General features: G+C 50.8%; 1 protein-coding gene and 1 long non-coding RNA gene across 8 annotated transcripts; one reads left to right on the top strand and one right to left on the bottom strand.

Moving 5' to 3' along the window:
- The first annotated feature begins 235 nt into the window (after positions 1-235).
- Positions 236-21,132, top strand: heatr5a (HEAT repeat containing 5a). Of its 7 annotated transcripts, none has more exons than XM_028969393.1 (36): positions 236-540; positions 2,378-2,540; positions 2,753-2,964; positions 3,238-3,346; positions 3,643-3,792; positions 3,909-4,080; positions 4,159-4,316; positions 4,408-4,657; positions 6,163-6,318; positions 6,632-6,882; positions 7,341-7,452; positions 7,542-7,694; positions 7,831-7,930; positions 8,378-8,487; positions 8,626-8,786; positions 8,863-9,026; positions 9,126-9,231; positions 9,409-9,599; positions 9,680-9,839; positions 9,910-10,099; positions 10,341-10,510; positions 10,662-10,688; positions 12,231-12,375; positions 12,545-12,724; positions 13,957-14,196; positions 14,862-15,040; positions 15,728-15,796; positions 15,908-16,087; positions 16,206-16,662; positions 16,752-16,879; positions 16,953-17,100; positions 17,687-17,968; positions 18,407-18,631; positions 18,713-18,855; positions 18,955-19,165; positions 20,132-21,132. In XM_028969393.1, the coding sequence occupies exons 2-36, from the start codon at positions 2,415-2,417 to the stop codon at positions 20,428-20,430; spliced, it is 6,114 nt and encodes a 2,037-aa protein (XP_028825226.1). In that variant the 5' UTR covers positions 236-540; positions 2,378-2,414; the 3' UTR covers positions 20,431-21,132. The 7 variants fall into 7 exon arrangements, with proteins under 7 accessions (XP_028825226.1, XP_028825149.1, XP_028825103.1 ...); XM_028969316.1 differs by having other exon boundaries at positions 2,350-2,540; XM_028969270.1 differs by lacking the exon at positions 236-540 and adding an exon at positions 572-697 and having other exon boundaries at positions 2,350-2,540.
- On the bottom strand, positions 13,708-19,327 carry LOC114784297 (uncharacterized). Its single transcript, XR_003748841.1, has 4 exons — positions 18,904-19,327; positions 18,439-18,798; positions 14,830-17,063; positions 13,708-14,180 (listed from the first exon to the last, which is right to left on the bottom strand). It is a non-coding gene; the product is annotated as an uncharacterized LOC114784297 (long non-coding RNA).
- Positions 21,133-21,322: the final 190 nt, after the last annotated feature.

The raw sequence follows: 21,322 nt of genomic DNA, 5'->3' as shown, positions 1-21,322 counted from the left end.
TTGACAGGCCCTACAGTTGACACCCCCCACACTTGACCCATTCAGGTTTTAATCGGGATTATTAATGTTTTATATTGTTATATTTCACAGTTACTGTTGGGAAGATTTAAAATAAAAAACATGAATTATTTTCACTGCTTACTGAAACGACTGCACAGATAGGCAAAGGTTCTATACATCTGTAATCTGCAGGCAAGGAGACGGATGGACAGGTAGACATGCAAGGAGACGGACGGATGGACAGGGAGACAGAGAGGCAGGCAAGGAGACGATGGGTGGACAGGGAGACAAGAGAGGCAGGCAAGGAGACGGATGGACAGGGACACAGACAGGCAAGGAGACGGATGGACAGGTAGACATGCAAGGAGACAGATGGATGGACAGGGAGACAAAATAGGCAGGCAAGGAGACGGACGGATGGACAGGGAGACAGAGGCAGGCAAGGAGACGATGGATGGACAGGGACACAGACAGACAGGGAGACAAGAGAGTCAGGCAAGGAGACGGATGGACAGGGAGGATCCGTCAAGCGGCTGACAGGTGAGACGATGACGCGCTTCACCTTTGACCCCCGGTTTCTCCGCGAGCCAGAGTTAGCGCGGTAGCGTTAGCACGACCGGCTAACGGCTAACGTAGTCCGGAGCTACAGGGACCAGGAGACGACAACACAACAATATATATACACGTATGTGTAGAGGTATTAAAACTCTTTTATTCTGACCCGCCGCGTTTAGTGTTGGGCTGGTTGTCCTCGCTTAAACATTTTAGGCAAGAAACTGTAAAAAGGCAGCTTACTTCACAAAAAAGTCAGCTAACTGCTGAATCCAGGGTCCCTTCCCGGCGGTAAAGTACTCTGTCTGCGGCAAAAAGTCAGTAAACCCTCGGGGTCGGGGAACCTGGGTTTTCCTGAGGAAAAGTATCGTTCTTGTGGTGAGAAATTAGCTGAAACTGACTCGTACCTGCGCGGATAGGAGTAAATAAATACGTGACCACAGCAGATGCGCTTAACAATTAACCCGAGAATTTATTCTAAATGTCTCATATAAGTAAACTTATAAATGCTGAACTCCATACTCTGTGTTGTTGGTCTATGTGTGTGTGGGTTTGTTGTTGGTGTGGTGTTTGTGGTGTGTGTGTGGTGTTGTGGTCTGTGTTGTTGGTTTGTGGTGGGGGTTTTTTGTTATTGGTCTGTGTTGTTTGTGGTGTGTGTTTTTTGATATTGGTCTGTGTTGTTGGTGTGTGGTGTGTTTGGTGTGTGTTTTTTTGTTATTGGTTTGTGTTGTGTGGTGTGTGGTGTTTGTGGTGTGTGTGTGGTGTTTGTGGTGTGTTTGTGGTGTGGTGTGTGTGGTGTGTGTTTTTTGTTATTGGTCTGTGTTGTTGGTGTGTGGTGTTTGTGGTGTGTGTGTGGTGTTTGTGGTGTGTGTGTGGTGTTTGTGGTGTGTGTTTTTTGTTATTGGTCTGTGTTGTTGGTGTGTGTGTGTGTATTAGGTTGTGTGTTTTTTGTTATTGGTCTGTGTTGTTGGTGTGTGGTGTGGTGTTGTGGTCTGTGTTGTTGGTGTGTGGTGTTTGTGGTGTGTGTTTTTTGTTATTGGTTTGTGTTGTTGGTGTGTGGTGTTTGTGGTGTGTTTGTGGTGTGGTGTTTGTGGTGTGTGTTTTTTGTTATTGGTCTGTGTTGTTGGTGTGTGTGTGTGGTGTGTGTTTTTTGTTATTGGTCTGTGTTGTTGGTGTGTGGTGTGTGTATTGGTTGTGGTGTGTTGGGGGTGGGTGAGGTTGTTGGGTGTTTTTGTTATGGTATGTGTGTTGGGGTGTGGTGTTTGTGGTGTGTGTTTATTGGTCTAGGTGGTTGTTGGTGTGGGTGGTGTTGTGGTGTTGTGTTTTTGTTATTGGTCTGTGTGTTGGTGGTGGTGTTTGTGGTGTGTTTTTGTTATTGGTATGTGTTGATGGTGTGTTGGGTTCTGGTGGTGGTGGTGTTGTTAGTTCTTTGTGTTGTTTTTTTTGGTATGGTCTTGTGTGTGGTGTGTGGTGTGTTTGGTGTGTGTTTTTTGTTTTTTTTCTGTTGGTTGTGGTTGTGTGGTGTTTGTGGTGTGTGTTTTTTGTTATTGGTTTGTGTTGTTGGTGTGTGGTGTTTGTGGTGTGTGTGTGGTGTTTGTGGTGTGTGGTGTTTGTGGTGTGTGTTTTTTGTTATTGGTTTGTGTTGTTGGTGTGTGGTGTTTGTGGTGTGTGTTTTTTGTTATTGGTCTGTTGTTGGTGTGTGGTGTGTTTGTGTGTGGTGTTTGTGGTGTGTGTTTTTTGTTATTGGTCTGTGTTTTGGGGGGGTGGTTGTTGTGTGTGTGTGTTTGTGTGTGACAGGAACATGCAGGTGCTGATTTCTGTCCAGGCTGAGCTGGTCTAGCTGACCCGAGGACGAGGACGTAATGGAGCGAGCCCACACTCTGCTCCTGGACGAGGAGGCGTGCGGCCAGCTCGGCGAGCACCAGCGGCCCGACTTCATCTACGAGTGGCTGCGCTTCCTCAGCAAGCTTCTCCCCGCGGCCGACCGGGTAATCAGCGTCCGCCCGACCGACCGGTAATATGGGTGTTGTTTTATTAATATGTGGTCCACACCCCACCCCACTCTGGACACGGGCGCCTGGTAAACGCCAGAAATGTCCGATCTCCTATTACAGAGCCTCGTGTCAGAGGTCAGAGTGCGCGTGGTCTGTCTCTCGGTTGCCTCGCTGTACACGCGTGTGTTGGGCGTGTGTGCCCGCAGGCGGAGGTGCGGCGGAAGCAGAAGCGCCTGGTGGAGCAGCTGGTGGGCGTCATGGCCGCCGCGCCGGGCCCGCCCGCCCGGAGGCTGCTGGCGCGCTGCCTGGCGCTGGTGTACCACTGCGGGGACTCGCTCAGCGCCGGCCTGGCCGTGGACAGGTGCAGCGACATCGTCCGCAGCAAGGACGACTCGCCCAGCGCGCTGCCCACCCGCCTGTGAGTCAAAAAGCACAGCACACGGCGCACGCACTGAAACTTGTGCTCTGCATTTAACCCGGACGGTCTGAATCAGCAGTGAAGGTGAAGTTACTGCAGCACAGCACACGGTGAAACGTGTCCTCTGCATTTAACCATCACCCTTGGTGAGCAGCGTGTGGGGACGGGACCTTCATCAAGGGGACCTCAGTGGCGCCTTGGTGGTTCGGGATTCGAACCCGAGAACTAGGCGAATGTGACGCTCAGTGTCTTCGGTGTCCCCTTTTTGTGCAGGGCAGCCATTGCTTGCTTGGGCGGCATCTACGAGCAGCTGGGCCGCCTGCTCATCAACACATTTAAGGACACCGTGGCCTGCCTCCTGAAAGCAGTTAAGAACGCTGAGGTATGCCCACCATGCCACACCCTTTAAAACTCTGTTTTCATGACTGACCCACGTCCTTGTTATAGGACCAGAGAGGACCATTTGGATTAGTGTCTGTACTTTATTGCTCATTTAGAGTTTTCTACGCTGCTAAAGGGCCGAATTATGGCATCTTTATCCTGAACGAGTGCTGAAAATCAGGAGAAATTGATGAATGATTTGGGAATTCTCGTCTCCGCTGGTATTGAGGGTGGGGAATGGCCTGGTGAAGTGGGTGCCGATGTCCAGGTGGTCACGTGTTCTGCATCTGTCCGCAGTCCCAGGGTCGTTTTGAGATCATGCAGAGCGTGGAGCGCGTCCTGAGGGGACTGGGCGTGAGCGCCGTGCCCTGCCACAGAGACGTCTACAAAAGCGCCCGCGCTTGCCTGACCGACCGGTCCATGGCCGTGCGCGGTGCCGCCGCTGAGGTGACGGGGTCTGGGGCGTGGCGCGTGTGGCGCGTGTGGCGCGTGTGGCGCGTGTGGCGCGTGTGGCGCTGGCCGGCGGCGGTACTGACCGGCGTCTGATGTGCCGGTGTGTGCAGTGCCTGTTGGAGCTCCAGAGGGAGGCCGGGTTCTTGTGGACGTCGGAGCTGGAGAACATGGCCGCGCTTTGCTTCCGGGCCTTGGAAGGCTCCAACTACGATGCCCGCATGGCCATCTCCAGGCTCCTAGGAACGCTGCTGGCACGCGCCGTAGAGCCCAGACAGGCTGTGGGTATGTTCTCCTTTTCTTCATTTTACCGCATGCCGGGTCGCTGATGAGGTCAGATTGACGCCTCGAGCTTCTCTTCAGCTCCTCGTCCAGGTTCCAAGCACGTCCCCCTGGAGGAAGTCATGGGGCTGCTGTCCGGCGGCTTTCTGCGCGGCAATGCGGGCTTCCTGCGCGTCGGCGGGGACCTGCTGAAGGGCACCAGCTCTGTGAGCAGAGACGTGCGCGTTGGCATCTCCCAGGTTGGCCTGCGTCACCCTACACAGGAAGCCCAACGGGGGCTCGCCGGTGGAAGAAGAAGGGAATGTAATGGCGTCCGCATTTTCTGTCCAGGCGTGCGTGGTTCTGGTGAGTTCCCTGGGCGGCACGTGGTTGGAGCTGAACTTCTCCGCCCTGCTGGACCTCCTGCTGGAACTGGTGTCCCACCCCCGTGCCACGCTGACGCCGGCCGATGCCACGTGCAGCCGCCAGTGTGTCTCCTACGTGCTGCACGCCTCCCTCGGGCTGCTCCTGGGAGAAAAGGCCCAGATCGCCGCCGCCAAGGAGCTCTGCCGCGTCGTCGGCAGGCAGAAGAAAGCTGCGGGTGAGTGGCGGACCCGTGGGTGTCCGTCCCTGTCCTCATTGCAGGCGCAAAAACAGTTCGCTGGTGCATTTTGTGACCACAATAAACACAAAGTGTGCAAATTAGGGCTGGACAACAATGCAAAAATGTATCTATACCATATACCTTTACATACCAAGTACATTTTACATCGACATTTACCTGATATTGCCGGCCTGGTGCTCCAAACCAGGGCTCTATAGAACGACCGATTTGGTCACAAATTTCTCATCGGTTCAACTTAAAAAAACAGTCAGAGATGGTGAAGGGCGGGGCCCGCCTCTGATATTTAAATTTACATTACCAGGCGCCTTTATCCAGAGGGACTTACAGTCAGTAGTTACAGGGACAGTCCCCCCCTGGAGACACTCAGGGTTAAGTGTCTTGCTCAGGGACACGATGGTAGTAAGTGGGATTTGAACCTGGGTCTTCTGGTTCACAGGCGAGTGTATTACACACTAGGCTACTACCACCCTCTTCCTGTACGTTTGAAGGTGTGCGTGCTGCAGCTGCTGCAGTCAGGTGAGTAGCCACACATTTGGTCTTGAAAGGAGGACTCGAGCGCTGTAAGTGCCGTTACTGTGGCGGTGGATGCCGGCCAACACGACACGACGAGTCGTTTTTCACGGTGAAAGATTTTTCTAGTGCAACCTAAATGTTAGAAGTAACCTCCGTTTCACCGCCTCAGCGTCCATTTTCGCACTGATCAAAACGCATCACCTGACCACACATTTTTCGCACGAGCTGGAGTAAAATTATAGAAGTTAAACGCTGAAAAAGCACAATGCATCTATAAAACACATTATGTGCAGGGACAAATGTCCTGGCCCAGCGTTGCCTCTCCCTGCTGCAGTAACATGGTGCTGCTCTCCACCTCAGCATGAGCATCTCCTTCTTAAATGTATGTAAATACACACACAAAAGAGGCCTTTTTTATTTTATTTATTTTATTTCATAGGTTGAGCGGAATTTTACTGTGATTATTGATTGAGATTGTATAATTGATAATTCTTGTGCAAACCTTTCAATGTTTCATGAGAATGTCAATGAAACAACTTAAATTTTCTATAGAAATGACCCATTGCTCTTTTGTTACACTTTGTTATAAAGATACAGAAAAGTGTTTTTTCTTTGTAGCTCTTTATAAATTGTATCTGTTGATATAATGTTATTGTTCTGAATGTTACGTTTGAACTGAATGAATAGGAAAAATACGCAAAGAAAAAAAAAAACTGCTTTATTTTTCATATAATTGTCATATTTACTCTTAATGTTTTTGGGTTTTTTTTCTATTAACATTACATTGTAATTTACATTACAGCAAACCTGTAAATATATGATTAATATGAAAATTAAACAAGTATTCATGTACAGCACTTTGGTCAGTACTAACTGTTGTATAAGTGCTATATAAATAAAATTTTCCTTGACCGAGACAGTCCAGACATGTGCCTAGTATACTGAAAGGTCGTCTCTGTCTGCTGCAGATGCATCGGTGTCTGAAGGCAATGCGGAGGTCCATGCCGGGGTCACCGAACTGTGTGCCAGTCAGCACATGCTGGTTTGTGCCTTGTTGGAATTGGGCGGTCTGCTGCAGGCTCTCAGGTCCACGGCCACGCCCCTGCTGTACGACTCCACCGCAGGTGAGTGTTGGGTACGTATGGTCAGGACGCCATTGCTAGGGATGGGTATCGTTCAATTGATGCCACTTATTGAGATTGAAAATAACGACTATCAGCACAAATTCTGAAAGGCTGGTCTGGTAAAATTATGCTATGAAATGTTTATTTAACAATATATTTTTAATTTCTCGAGTACTGAGAGCAGAACCACTAACACCAGAGCTTATCAATATATCTGCCTTTTATAATTAGGCACTGGGACCGATTAAGCACCGGTTTTCGGTACCCACCCCTAGTCATTGTGCTGCCATGGTAACTGTGCTTTCATTTGCAGGCCTCCTGGACTCTGTGATCTCAGTGCTGCTCCACCCCGCCGCCTCTGCCCGCCTGGCAGCAGCGTGGTGCCTCCGCTGCGTCGCCGTGGCGATTCCGGCCCAGGCGACGGTGCTGCTGGACCGCTGCGCCGAGAGGCTGTCTGCTCTCAAGTTCTGTCCCGAGGCCGTGGCCGGCTACAGCGCTGCTATTGCTGCTCTGCTGGGAGCTGTGCAGCACTGTCCACTGGGCGTCCCCCACAGCAGGGGCAAGGTAGGACGGTCACTTCTGGCGCATCTTAGTCGTGGCCCTGAGATCACGTTTTAGGAGGCATTAGAAGGTCTGACTGATGGCAAATGGAGACTGTTGATCAGCAGTGGCATCTGCTGGGATTCGAGCAAACTCCTCCAGCACGGCACCGCGCTCTGAATCCCACAGTTTTTTTATTGGATGCCCGGTAAAGCGACGCTTATCAAGCCTCTTCAGACACCGAGGTGTCAAAGGTGACGCGCATTAACGCACAACCAATGGAAACAGAAGGAAGGAGAAGATTGTCGGGTGTATTCCAGGTGTATGTAAAATATCACAATATATTGCTGCATTGATGTTTTCTAACACCTCCAACGTGGTGGGATCATGATGGTGGTGCTCATTAATGGAGCATTGGAGCATTTGGCAGAAATTTGCTCGAGTCCATGCATCTGTAACTGTTTTCTGGGTTCTGTATTCAGGTGGTTCTAGGTTTGGGCGAGGATCTGCTGTGTTCAGCCACTCAGAGCAGCCGCGTCTCCATACAGAGAGTCCAGGGCGGCTGGCTGCTCCTCTCCGCGGTCAGCACGCTTGGTAAAACACCTTCCGGCATCTGCCTTTCCCACTACATCCGAACTGCGAAACTGACTTGGGATCAGTCACGTCCTGCTCTCCTCCTCCAGGCCCGACAGTGGTGGGAGGGCTGCTGGGAAGGCTGTTGGTGCTCCTCCGATGCTCCTTCCCCATCTCCCTCAGAGAGCTGGAGGCAGAGCTGAGGCGGGGCGACCCCTTCACATGGCAGGTGATGCTGGAGGGTCGGGCAGGAGCACTGAGTGGTGAGTAACCCTGTTACATCACACGTTTCCATCAAACGTTTCAAAAACATTTAGATTATATTTAATGGAGTTCACTTTTTTAAAAAATGATGAATACGACATCAACCCTATGTGTCTGTTGTGGGTGTGTGTGCAGCCCTGAAGAATCTGCTGCTGCGCTGTGGAGAGCTGATGAGCGAGGAGGTTTGGACTGGGCTCCTCCCCTCGCTGTCCTGCGCCGTGGCGCTGCTGAATCAGTGCGTCCACCTTCTCGCTCTCCACCTGTATGATCAGTCTGTCTCATTCCCACAACACCGGTGCTGGTGCCAGGCGCCGAGAACCGGCCTGCGTTTACACTAGACGTGATAATTCAAGTCACACCCACTAAATCGAAATCCCACCACCAAATCCATTACACCGTAATGGAAATGTCTTTTAAACAGCAGACCATGCTTTTTGTCCCTGTTGTCTTTCTTCTGTTTTTTTATTTATTTATTTAAGCTTATTGACTATTCTGTTGTTGGTGTGAAAGCGATGACTTTAAGTTTTTCCCGTTATTTCTTTGTATGCTTTCTTCTAGTGCACTTTTAAAAGAAAAAATTATTTATCTCTTTGGACGTCCATGCATCCAGAAGAGCTTTAACCCGACGTTGCTTCTCCGCCATTTTCTGTGTTTTTAACGGGGATTTGTTAACCTCCATCAGACTCCCTGCTGTGGTGAAGACCCATGGCCACTCTGTGAAGAATGCAGTGAACCTGTACAAGCTCAGACTGTATGAAATCCTCCCACTGCTGCCTTCAAAGGCATACACAGGTAGAAATGGCTCAGCGCTGGTGTGTTTTTGGAGGTGCTGGAGGTCCTGATTTGCTTCACAATTTGTCCCACTAAAACTGAGCATTTTTGTGTGTGTGTGTGTGTGTGTGTGTGTGTGTGTGTGTGTGTCTCGCACAGACTACATGGTGGTGCTGCTGAGGCAGCTGCAGGTGGAGCTCACTACAGAGACTCCCTGTTGCTCTGAGCTGCTGCTGCTACGCCCTCTCTGCCACCCCCAAGACCTCCAACCAACTGGCATCGTGGCAGATAACACAGACCAGCGACACATCGAGGAGCAGGTACAGGGACACACACACACACACACACACACGCATCCTATGCGTTTTTTTACGGACACGTTTGCAATGTCCGCAGCTCACGGCGGGCAGTGTTGGGGGTGGCACCCTGGAGTACGACCCCTTCACCATCTTTCAGGAGGCGCAGGAGGTGCCTGCTCCGCTGCCACTCTCTGCCCGGCTCACTGTTACGGCCACCAGGCTGTTTGCGGTTCTCTTCCCTCAGCTGAGCGCTCCGCAAAGGCATGTTTGCGTCGAACTAGTTAATACAGAGGAAAGCGACTACGGGTTCTGCCTCCGGACAGAATCTTAATCTGACCGCGTACGTGCTGTTCATTTCAGGGCTCAGACTCTGCAGCAGTTCTGCGATTCTCTCCGGCAGCTGAAAGGCCTGCGTCTGCAGACGGTCCAGGTCCTGGTCACGTCCGCGGTCTGCTGGTCCCTCAAGGTAAACGCTCCTCTCACCCACGCGCCCGTTTGTTAACGGAGTGAATAGACGGAGTGAATAGACGGAGTGAATAGACGGAGTGAATAGACGGAGTGAATAGACGGAGTGAATAGACGGAGTGAATAGACGGAGCGAATAGACGGAGCGAATAGACGGAGCTCTCTGACTCCCCGGCAGAGTCTGGCCGGTAATCCAGCTGGTGTGGGAGGCCAGGAGGTGTGCAAGCTGCTGTGTTCCCTCCTGCTGGGGGCGCTGGAGAGCCCGAGCGCGCTGCTGCGCGCCGCCGCTGCAGAGGGAGTCGCCAGACTGGCGCAGGCGCTGGGTGACCCCGCTTTCACCGCGTCTTTGGGGACGGCCAGCTTGGAGAAGTGAGTGCCACTTGCCGGCGTTTTCGGTCTTAGCGAGAGAGCTTCTCGGCCATCCAGCACGTGCGCGCTCGTGTGTGCAGGATGAAATCTGCGCGGGACGGTGTGTCGCGGGCGGGGCATGCTCTCTCGCTGGCCACTCTGCAGCGCTACGGCGGGGGCATCGGGTCACCGCAGCACCTCGCCAACTGTGTAGGGGTCCTGCTCGCCCTCGCTCAGGACACCAGCTCCCCTGAACTGCAGGTACGCGCGTTAAATAAGAGCATTTAACCCATCGGTAGAGTGCGACTTCACAACCCTCCATCCTGCCCAGACCTGGTCTCTGCACGCCCTGTCGGTGGCGATGGACCTGGCCGGGCCGCTGTCCCGCGTGCACGTGGAGCCCAGCCTCTCTCTGGTGCTGCGTCTGCTGCTGTCCACGCCACACACGCACCCTGAGCTCCACCTCAGCCTGGCACGCTGCCTTCAGCAGATCATCACCACGCTGGGACCCGACCTGCAGGGTATTCGCCGGAAATCATGCCGTCACGTGGGGCTGAAGTTTATCTCAGTTACATGTTGAGGGAGACTGATAGAAATGTACTGATATCGCGCCTCATACAACACGCTAGACTTTGTTAAATTGAAATCATAATTTTTTAAATTACATAATCCATGCTACTCCAGCCCCCCTGGAGTCAGGGACACGATGCTAGTAAGTGGGGTCTGAACCTGGGTCTGTCCATCCATGTGTGTCCTCCTCAGGCGAGAGCAGTGGGATGGGCGCGTTGCGGGGTGCGTGTTTGGTGGCGTCTGCGGCGCTCCAGGACAGCGCGGACTGTGTGTTGCAGGCCCAGGCCATCTCCTGCCTGCAGCAGCTGCACCTGTTCTCTCCTCAACACCTGGACCTCGCTCAGCTGGTGCCCAGCTTATGCGTGAGTTTCCTTTTTCAAGCTGATATGTCGTCAACGGTGTAGTTTCAACGGTTTGGTATGGATTTCGATCACCCCGTTATAGATGGAAATGTGTAAAGAACCGTTCTGTGGGTGTAGTGATGAGTGTTTCCTTTTTTTTTTATTTGTGCAGGAGGTGTTATTGGATTACTCTGTGTTGGTAGGTCCTAGGCCCATCTGCTATGTGGAATTTGTCCTGTCACTAACCCCGGCAAGCCTGATCACGTGCATGAGATGCCCTCACTCTCGACTCTCTTCCTCTTCTAGACACGCCTCCACCAAAAGGCCTACATTTCCTCATTATCTCTACCTGTGCTCCTTGGTGAAAGTTCTCTGTACCTTCATTAGGCAGGATCATGTGGCTGCCTGTGTGGACGTTTCATACGGAGTTCTTGCTCTGTGTGTCTTCTGGTTATTTCAATTATTTCATTTCAAACTGAACTACTGCAGTATGAACTACGTCAGGGGTCACCAACCCTACTAATGGAGGACACTTGTCCTCCACATTTTTATGTTTACCTTCATTTAGCACTCAGTTTTTGAATTGAAAGAGGTGTGGAGGAACATGGAAAGATCTAAGCTGTGCAGGACCAGGGTTGGTGACCCCTGAGCTGCATCCTTTACAGTTTACAGCACCAGTGGTCTTGAATGCAAGGTGAACAAGTTCATCTTAATTCATGAATTCCCTTCATGAGTCTGGTAGCATTTCTGAAAAACTCTGAGACACCGCAGATTGGCTTAAAGCTCCCCTGACATAAAAATGTGACTTTGTGAGATGATCGAACATTAATACGAGTTCCCCGAGCCGGTCTATAGTCCTGCAGTGGCTAGAAATGACGAGTGTTTTGGTCGTTCTGCTTCACCGTTCAGAGCGGCAGCTCAAACGGTCGAATCTGGAATTGAGTTACTTCCTGTCTCTCATGCTTTTTCCACCCAGAGAATTTCCCACCCCTCCATGGGCAGTGGTGGCCTAGCGGTTGATGAAGCGGCCCCGTAATCAGAAGGTTGCGGGTTTAATCCCGATCTGCCGAGGAACCACTGAGCAAAGCACCGTCCCCACACACTGCTCCCCGGGCGCCTGTCATGGCTGCCCACCTCTCACCAAGGGTGATTGGTTAAATACAGAGGACACATTTCACTGTGTGCACCGTGTGCTGTGCTGCTGTGTATCACATGTGACAATCACTTCACCCTTAAAACATGATCTCCACCAACCGTCATGGCTTCAAAATGTGCGAAGCATTTTGTCTGCTCCAAACATTGTGGTTGGTGGACTGTGTTGATGACGTCATTTCCACAAATGTTCCCTGAACTTCTATTGGCCGCTCCCTCCTCGTCCCGCCTCTCTCCTCCTCATTAGCATTTAAAGCTACAGACGGTGAAATGGCGCGTCCTGGGAAATCTCATTGTGGGACTGGATCAACGTGGCGATAATTCAGCACCAAGAGACCTCAGACATAGAATTAGGGGACCAACAAGACAGACACAAAAAGTGAATGTCAGGGGACCTTTTAACTCCCCTCTGCTGGGACAATTCAGCCTATGTGTGTCCTATGTGGACGGACCTTCTCCACTCTCATCCCGTTATTTCACCTGATCACTGCTGCTCCAGCTTCTTACGACTACGGTCTGTGTTGATGGGGTGGCCATATTGCTTGAAGTGGGTAATGGGGCCGTGTTTTGACGCATGTGTCTCCTGCAGATGAACCTGTGCAGCCCGTACCTGTGCTTGAGACGTGCTGTCGTCTCGTGCCTGAGGCAGCTGGCCCAGCGGGAGGCGGTGGAGGTCTGCGAACATGCTGTGGCTCTGGTGAAAGAGCTGCCACGCAGGGACAACACGCAGCTGGGTAGGACGCGTGGACACTCTCCTAAATTAGCTGCGTATAAATCAGTGTTCGTGCCATTTGTCGTGGTTTGTTGTCTAATATAAGCTCAAGGCTTAAGGCTGATTTATAGTGTGGCTATAGGTCTGCATTGCTGTGATGTCTGGTTATTTTTAAACCCATCCTACTCCAGATATCGCCGTAAAAGAAGTCGGCCTAGAGGGGGCGCTGTTCTGCCTGCTGGACCGGGAGTGGGATCTGTGCCTTTGCCAGGACATCCGAGAGACCCTGGGCCACATGCTGAATTCTGTAGCCGCTGGCACCCTGGCACACTGGTTAAAGCTCTGCAAAGACGTCCTGCTGTCATCTGCAGGTTGCCACCAGTTCCGTGCACCACCACACCACGCACACCTCGGTAGTAGTAGATGAACAAACTGTCCTTCTCGACTCACATCAGCAATCTTTCCCGCTCGTGTAGATTCCTTCTCTACAATATCAGACGAATCCATCCTTATCTACCAAGTTCGGCCCACCCAGATCCTGGTCCAGTCCTTAGTAATCTCACAACTGGACTACTGTAACTACCTTCTAGCTGGTCTACCTCCTATGTACCATCCGACCTCTACAACTCATACAAAATTATCTTCAACCTTCCCAAGTTCTCCACACCGCCCCTCTGCTACGTTCCTCCACTGGCTCCCAGTAGCTGCACACATCAGGTTCTAAATACTGATGCTGGCCTACAAAGCCAAACATGGAGCAGCACCATCCTACCTCACAGCCCTTATTACACCTCGCACTGCACCTGGTATACTCCGAGCCTCCAGTACTGCTCGCCTGGTCCCTCCATCTCTGAAGGTACGAGGAAGACGCTCATCTAGACTCTTCTCCGTCTCCGCCCCTCGGTGGTGGAATGAACTTTCCCTGGAGGTCAGAACATCTCAGTCACTGAGCACCTTCAAACAACAGCTCAAGACCTTCCTCTGTAGAGAATATTTAGAGTAATGTTCTTATAGTCTGATTTATGCAGGAATAAAATGATTGTGTTCATGTTTTGAGTCCTAGTGAACCAGAACTGATCACTTCATCGATGGTGACATGGAAGCACGTTGCAAGTCGCTCTGGATACGGCCGTCTGCCAAATGCCGTAAATGTTGTAGTAGCCTAGTGGGTGAACCAGAAGTGAAATGCACACAGTGAAATTTGTCCTCTGCATTTAACCCATCACCCTGAGGAGCAGTGTGTGGGGACGGTACCTTCATCAAGGGGACCTCAGTGGCACCTTGGTGGATCCTTCTGATTACGTGGTCGCTTCCTTAACCGCTTCCAAACCCCACTTACTACCATTGTGTCCCTGAGCAGGACCCTGAACCCTGAGTGTCTCCAGGGGGGGACTGTCCCTGTAACTACTGACTGTAAGTCGCTCTGGATAAGGGCGTCTGGTAAATGACATAAAACGGCACAAACTTTTTACAACTGTTGCTGATGAGAAGATTTTGTAAGACTGTCTGCTTGATTATCTGTAAAACGCTACTTTCACATCTTTGGAATAAATCGAGTTTCTGCCCTCACGTGACTTGTTTTGTTCACATTGACTCTCTCCAGACTGCACAGCAGCAAGCGCGGCGCTACAGCCGCAGCAGGACGAGGACGGCGACCGCGACGATGACTTCTCCGCGTTCCACGCCAAGCCGGAGTCCGGCGGGCCGTTCACCAACCTGCGCTGGTCCACGCGCGTCTTTGCAGTGGAGTGCGTGTGCCGCATCATTGCGCTGTGTGACAGTGCTGACCCCGCCCACTTTGACATGGCGCTGGCACAAGAACGCCGCCTGCAGGAGTCAACAGGTCAGTTTACAAGAGTAATTGTGCAACACACTGATAACCCATTAATGCCGTGCATGTTGTATTTGAGACGTGCATTTCTGACCCGTTGCATTACCATGAGATATGAACTTTGCATAAAACCCTTTTGTTTACTATCTTTTGCTCTACAACAAATCTCACATACAGCCTGAAAGGAAGTTCACTACTGAAGATGTCCTGCGCTTGTTTGATGGCTACAAGCGCAGGACCCTTAAAGATAGGAAACGGACTACCAATGCAGAGCATGATGATGAAAGCAAAATGCTAAAAAAAACTTGCAACCATACTTGTAATCTGAAATGCCCTAAATATCAAATACGAATCAAACAAAAAAAACATACTTGCAAATGATTATTATTATTTTACATTTTGTTAAAGGCACTAATAATGACTAAAGCTTCAAAAAAATCTGTTATATATTTATTAAAGGGTTAAACACATGACTGTGTATGTGACGAATAAAGCATTTTAGTTTTGGTAGATAAAGATGGAAGTAGGAGTGACAGGTTTAGAAAACAAATGCCCTTTTTTTCATGATTTTCAATCAATTCAATCTTTTTTAAGTGCTGGTAAACATTTCGATTTCCTGTTGCAGTAACCGTAATCGCTTTGTACCTGTCTGATATCTGTGACTGGCCTCTGAACAGATTTCCTGGTCCTGCACCTGGCTGACCTGATCCGCATGGCTTTCGTGGCGGCAACGGACCACAACCAGCAGCTGCGTCTCTCTGGACTGCAGGCACTCCTGCTCATAATCCGCAAGTTTGCCAGCGTTCCAGAGCCCGAGTTTCCCGGCCACGGTATCTTGGAGCAGTACCAAGCCAACGTGCGTTTCGCTCCTCACTCGCACACAAATGAACCCTTACAAATATTTCAGAAGTGACACACAACCCCAATCAGACTCTTATATTGTGTAGGCCTGTCATGAATATTAAAGCAGGTATTTTGAAGATCTAGGAGCGAGTTCATATTTAGCATGTGCCCACCGGAGAGAACCTGAGCCTGAACCCAGAGCTCAGATTACACTGGTGCTGCTTCATGCATGTGTGTGTGTGTGTGTGTGTGTGTGTGTGTGTGTGTGTGTGTTGGGCTTATATCTCAGAGGGGACATGAACTCTTCATAAAGAGAGTAAATCACTTCATTTGCAATGGAACAAATTGCAATGGCAAAAGAAACCTGAACTATTTGATTCGATTACTGATGTTTAGAGTTATCAGTCTTGTACAGTGTGGTGTTACAATCGAATTGGGGAAAGAAAAAGAATTTAATTTCCTTATAATCATAAAACATTTATGGCATTTGGCAGACGCTCTAATCCAGAGCGACTTACAACGTGCTTTCAAGTTACCATCGATGAAGAGATAAATTCCGGTTCACTAGGACCCCAACTATGAATACATCTATTTTATTCACTCTGTTGTAGATTCTGTACACAGAATCTACATGAAAAGCGTGAAACAAGTGAAGATTCACTTATCTAATAAAGAGTGCGGTCTGTAACGATCTTTATAGGTGGGAGCAGCTCTGAGACCAGCCTTTAGTGCCGATGCCCCTCCTGATGTCACAGCTAAAGCCTGTCAGGTACGTCTGATGACCCACCCTTGCTCCTCTCCAACGTCTTGGTCCTGGATCAGTAGGGTCATTACACAGGACGTGCAGGACTGAATGGTGTGGACTGTTTTGTGTGTACAGGTGTGCAGCGCATGGGTCTCCAGCGGTGTGCTGAGCGACCTGAAGGACGTTCGGCGTGTGCAGCAGCTGCTGGTCTCATCTCTGCAGCGGGTCCAAGGTGGCCGAGAAGACTCCTCACAACTCTACAATGAGAGCACCACCACCATGGAAACACTCGCAGTTCTCAAAGCCTGGGCAGAGGTGCGAATGGGCGGCATCATCTCATAGTGCTTTAGACGTGTGAAACAAATCGTGTCTGATGTTGCACCAGTTCCGGCGTGTTTTATACCCGTGACTGACCGTGGTGTGTCTCTCGCAGGTCTACATCGTGGCTGTGCAGAGCAGCAAGCGGCGGGACGCCTCCACGCCTGAGGATGGTGTCCTGGATGTTTTAGGTGGACTAGATTTGGATGGCGGCCTGCTGACGCTGGTTCAGGCAGACCTGCCCACCCTCAGTCGCCTGTGGCTGTCTGCCCTGCAGGACCACGCCCTCCTCGCCCTTCCTGCTCAGTATGCCTCCCAGCTGCCCCGCTCAGGTGGGACATTCTACACAGCAGACACCCTGGAACGGGCACGACCGCACTACTGCAGCTCCTGGGCGCCGGTCCTCCACGCCACTGCACTGTGGCTCAACAGCACCGGCTTCGCCACCACGGACGATGGGCCAGCTAACCTGTCACGCCCGGTCACGCCCACCACAATGGGCCAGTCCACCTCACTGGCCGGCGTCAGGTCACCTGAGGACATCAACACCGATCGGTTCCACTTCATGTTGGGTGAGATTTAGTGGGGAAACTGGGCAAGAGAGAGGGAGGCCTCCTGGGTCAGATGTTCTCCTCATTTTGTGGATTTGTTCCTCACGTAGGCATCAGTGTGGAGTTTTTGTGCTCGCCTCACTCGCACGATCAAATGGAGAACATCACTTCCTGTCTGCATGCTCTGCAAGCCTTGCTGGACGCGCCTTGGTCTCGCTCGAAAGTGGGGAATGATCAGGTATGAAGTGATGTGGTTGGGTGATTCTTCGTTGGACCGGTGGAGGAGTTGATTGGTGTGTGTGTTGCTGCAGGCTCTGGGCGTGGAGCTGCTGACGGTGTTACGGAGACTGATGGTGACACGGGAGTCCGTCTCGGTGCAGCTTGCTGTTTTGCAGCTGGTCAGGCAGGTGGTGTGTGCAGCCCTGGAGCATGTCAAGGAGAAGCGGCATAGTGCCGAGGGTGAGAATGGAAACACACGCACACACACACACACACACACACACACACACACACACACACACACACACACACACACACATAATGAAATCAGTTTAATGTTTTCCTCATTTCCGTTTTTTTCCATTTTAATTCCATATTTTCCAATATAAACAAGTTTTGGTGAATAAATATGTGTATATGGAGCAGGTGCAATATGACAAATCACATTTAATCACCGTTCAACAAAGTAAATAATATGTGCATCTCATGCAAAGAACTGTTTCACAATATTACACATTTTCCATTTGTAAAATAAAAAGGCTCCACGTTTGAAATCGGCAAAAATAAACATTAGGGAGACCTGGAATACAAAAAAATGTACTGTAATAAAATCAGGTTTTGAATCAGCTGATTTGCAGCGTGAGCGGCTCGCGCCAGTTCTCTATGATCGCACAAATCATAGAGCCCTACACACACACACACACACACACACAAACAAACAAGGCAAGTTTGTTATTTACACAGCAATGGGTAGAAATGCGAGACAAAAGAACTAGTGATCTGTGAACACACGCAGGTATTGGACTTGTGCGTCTGTCTGTTGCAGTCGACGACGGTGCAGCAGAGAAAGAGACCGTGCCCGAGTTTGGGGAGGGACGTGACACCGGTGGGCTGGTGCCAGGATGCTCCCTGGTGTTTGCGGCCCTGGAGCTTTGCCTGTGCGTGCTGCTGAGAAAGCTGCCTCAGCTCAGCCCGCGCTTGGCCGGAGGGACCCCCACCCCGGGGGGCCAGGGTGCGGCTACCACCACCCTCGGCTACACCGACTGCAAGCTGGTGGCTACAGCCCTTGCCATCCTGTCTGAGCTGCCCTCCGTCTGTTCTCCAGAGGGTGAGATGGGGACACGCGTGTGTCCCTCCGACTCTGTTATCAGGGTGTTGAAATGATGCAGACGTGGATGATTCTGCATGGATTATATCAGAATGACGTTGCTTGGTGTAAAAATTCTAGTTAAGTAATGCCGGTAGTGCCACCGCTCCAGGTAAGAGTTCGACCTCGTCCACGCTTCGTAGCTGTGCTGGGCGTAACGCTCGCCACCTATTAGTTAGTCACCGCTTACGCACCTGTCTTACGTCTGGATTTCAGTAGAAATTGATGCCGAGTCCCCCCATGTGGCCGATATGAAAAACCACGAACGCCATTTCCACATCATTTTGAAAAACTGATGATGTTGGTGAATGACTGAATGAAAAGTCTAATTGTGTTAATTTACAGAATACTATTACTAAAATGCCTAAAATATGTGACTTGTCTGTGTGTTTCTTGTAGGCAGTGTGTGTGTTCTGCCTACGGTTCTGTACCTGCTGGTGGGCGTGTTATGTGAGGTGGTCCGTGGCTCCGCGGGCGTGGCCGGGGGGCCGCTGCTCTCCGGCGCCCTCCAGGCGCTGCGCTCTGTCCTCGCAACGCCACTCAGCCGAGCAGAGAAGAGCAGAGGGGCCTGGAGCCACTTACTGCGGTGTGCCCTGCTCACGCTGCTGGACCGCTGGGACTCAGGTACCAACAGCTGAGTCGCCGCGCCGGGCTCGCGCCGAGGTCAGAGGTCGCAGCCGCTGACCTGTTCCGTACTCGTTGCAGGTAACGTGGACGACGAGGTCACGCTCCTAACAGCAGTAACCCTCTTCCTGGTTTGGGCGAGTCCTGAGGTGACCACTGTTGAGCCCCTGCAGACACGATGCATCCAACATTTCAGAAGCAGCCTTCAGTCGAAAAACCCCTCGGTGAGTCAGGCTTCCGAAACAAATTTATCTAAAGAGTCGCGTATTTACGGTTTTTAATGGAGCGGTTTGAGAACCTCTGTTGTGGGTCACATCTCTCAGGTGGTGAGGAGGAGCTTCCAGCTACTCAGCTCCGTCTTCCAGAGCCAGGGGGGCGCGGCGGGACCTTTCCTGTGCGCGCTTGGGGGCGGCGTGCTGGGTTACCTGAGGGGGGTGGAACTCAGGCGGCCTCAGACCGAGGAGGAGCTGCAGGCGGCGCAGGAGGGGGTCCGGGCCCTGGAGGCGCTGGTGCAGGCTGCTGGCGACGCCCAACGTGAGGCTGCCTGATGTTATTTCCAGTGTTACACACGCTTATGATTTAACATTAATACGAGTCGCCAGCTGTCTATGGTCAGTGGCTAGAAATGGTGATGGGTGACATGATGGGTCATGGCTTCCAAACGTGTGCATTTTACTTTTTCTGGAAAAACGACAACACGACTTCCTGTCTGTACAAAAGTAGGGTGGTAGTAGCCTAGCGGGTAACACACTCGCCTATGAACCAGAAGACCCGGGTTCAAACCCCACTTACTACCATAGTGTCCCTAAGCAAGACACTTAACCCTGGGTGTCTCCGGGGGGGACTGTCCCTGTCACTTCCGATTGTAAGTCGCTCATTTATCAGACGCCCTTATCCAGAGTGACTTACAGTCAGTAGTTAGTTTTTTAGTAGCTCTGGATAAGGGCGTCTGATAAATGCTGTAAATGCACAAAACATTGTGGTTGGTGGATGGTGTTGATTATGTCATTTCCCCCTCAATTTCTATAGGCCGCTCTCCTCTTCGTCCCACCTCGCTCCTCATTAGCACATAAAGCTACAGGCGGTGAAATGGCGCGTCCTGGGAAATCTCATTGTGGGACTGGACCAAAGTGGCTGTAATTCTGCACCAAGAGACCTCAGTGGTGGCCTAGCGGTTAAGGAAGCGGCCCCGTAATCAGAAGGTTGCCGGTTCGAATCCCAATATGCCATGACCGAGCAAAGCACCGTCCCCTCGGGTGCCCGTCATGGTGCCCACTGCTCACTCAGGGTGATGGTTAAATACAGAGGACACATTTCACTGTGTGCTGTGCTGACAACCACTTCACTTTAAGTATTAGGGGACCAACAAGACTGATATTAAAGCAAAAGGGACCTTTAAATGATGTAATGGCGGAATTAGAGTAGTGTGGAGCAGTTTGTAGATGACTTGTCTGTATATGACCGGGTAGGATAGTGACGTGTGACCTCTGTGAACTGCAGGTCCCCAGCTGGCGTCCGTGCTGCTGCCCGTCCTAATCTCCTTCCTGCTGGACGAGAACGCATTGGTCTCGGCGCCGCCCCCCTCGCGCTTGCTGCACGTGTGGGCCCTGCAGGAGCTGATGCGTCTCGGGCCCCAGCACCCCTCAGAACTCAGGGCCCTCATGGCCTTGGCCCCGTCCATGAAGGCTCGTCTGGAGGCCGCTATCAAGGGCAACCAAGAGAGCGCGAGTGCCAAGAAGTCGCAGCAGCCGTCCAGCAAAACGTCCCCCAGCATCCAACTGAAGACCAACTTCCTGTGAAAACAGAAACAGCGTGCTAGCGTGCAGCATTTTAACCTGTCAAGTGTGAATTTAATAACTCGATAAGGGCATGTATCTCTGTAACTTGAAATGTCCTGTTCACTCTACAGCAGCCTGTAGCCTCTGTGAGGATGTGAATCCAAATGCAGTCTGTGACGCAGTCGTCTTGAACCTCTAGAATCCTGTAGAGAAGACCTCTCTTGCCTTCAGGGGTGGCGTGTAGCGTTTCTGTCCAGCAAGCGCTCAATGTTCGTACACTAGAAAGCGGCCCGGCGATCCAAAAGGATTTAATCTCGGTGACGACCAAGATGCTAACAATACAAACGCAGTTACGTTGGCTTGGTACGTCTTCACTAAAGACCACTTTCAGAACGTTGCCACCCTGACCCATATAATAATAATAATAATCTGTGGTTTCTGTATGAATAAAGCAAGAGATTGTTGATGGCGCCTAAAAGGGAAACTACTTTGACGTGAATTGCACCAATGCAAACAGACCATGTGCAGCAGAAAACACCAGAACCAATGACTTTCCAATAGAAATATGGTTGTAATACAAGTTGAGAAGACCCCCTTGTTCTTGAACTTTGACCTTTATATTTTGTATGTGGTAAATTGCTTGTGTCTGTTCTGATTATGTTCTAACAGAAAATATTTTATTTCAGCCACTACCTCTTAAAACTAATAAAATGATGACAGTAATGTGCATTCGTTCGTTTTTACTGGTTGGATGGATGGATTTAGATGTATGATGTATAAACTTCTTTCTAACGCGTCCTCTAATAATTATAATAAGTGCATTTCCCCAGAATTACAAAATACGCCAGGGGTTAAAGCTTTAGTCTTTTTTTTTTTTTTTTAAATAAGAAGCCCAAATAAAAGCTGGTTCGGA

The sequence above is a fragment of the Denticeps clupeoides genome, chromosome 1 (assembly GCF_900700375.1).
Source record: "Denticeps clupeoides chromosome 1, fDenClu1.1, whole genome shotgun sequence".
Classification (NCBI taxonomy): Eukaryota; Metazoa; Chordata; class Actinopteri; order Clupeiformes; family Denticipitidae; genus Denticeps; species Denticeps clupeoides.
This window is presented reverse-complemented; position numbering and strand designations above follow the sequence as displayed.

What these genes read in the sequence shown, in the direction of transcription:
- heatr5a (XM_028969393.1), top strand. Translation starts at nt 2,415, where the DNA reads ATGGAGCGAGCCCACACTCTGCTCCTGGACGAGGAGGCGTGCGGCCAG. An exon ending in TGCGCGGTGCCGCCGCTGAG is followed by an intron (nt 3,793 to 3,908) that starts GTGACGGGGTCT and finishes CGGTGTGTGCAG; the next exon opens with TGCCTGTTGGAGCTCCAGAG. An exon ending in GGCTGCTGGCGACGCCCAAC is followed by an intron (nt 19,166 to 20,131) that starts GTGAGGCTGCCT and finishes TGTGAACTGCAG; the next exon opens with GTCCCCAGCTGGCGTCCGTG.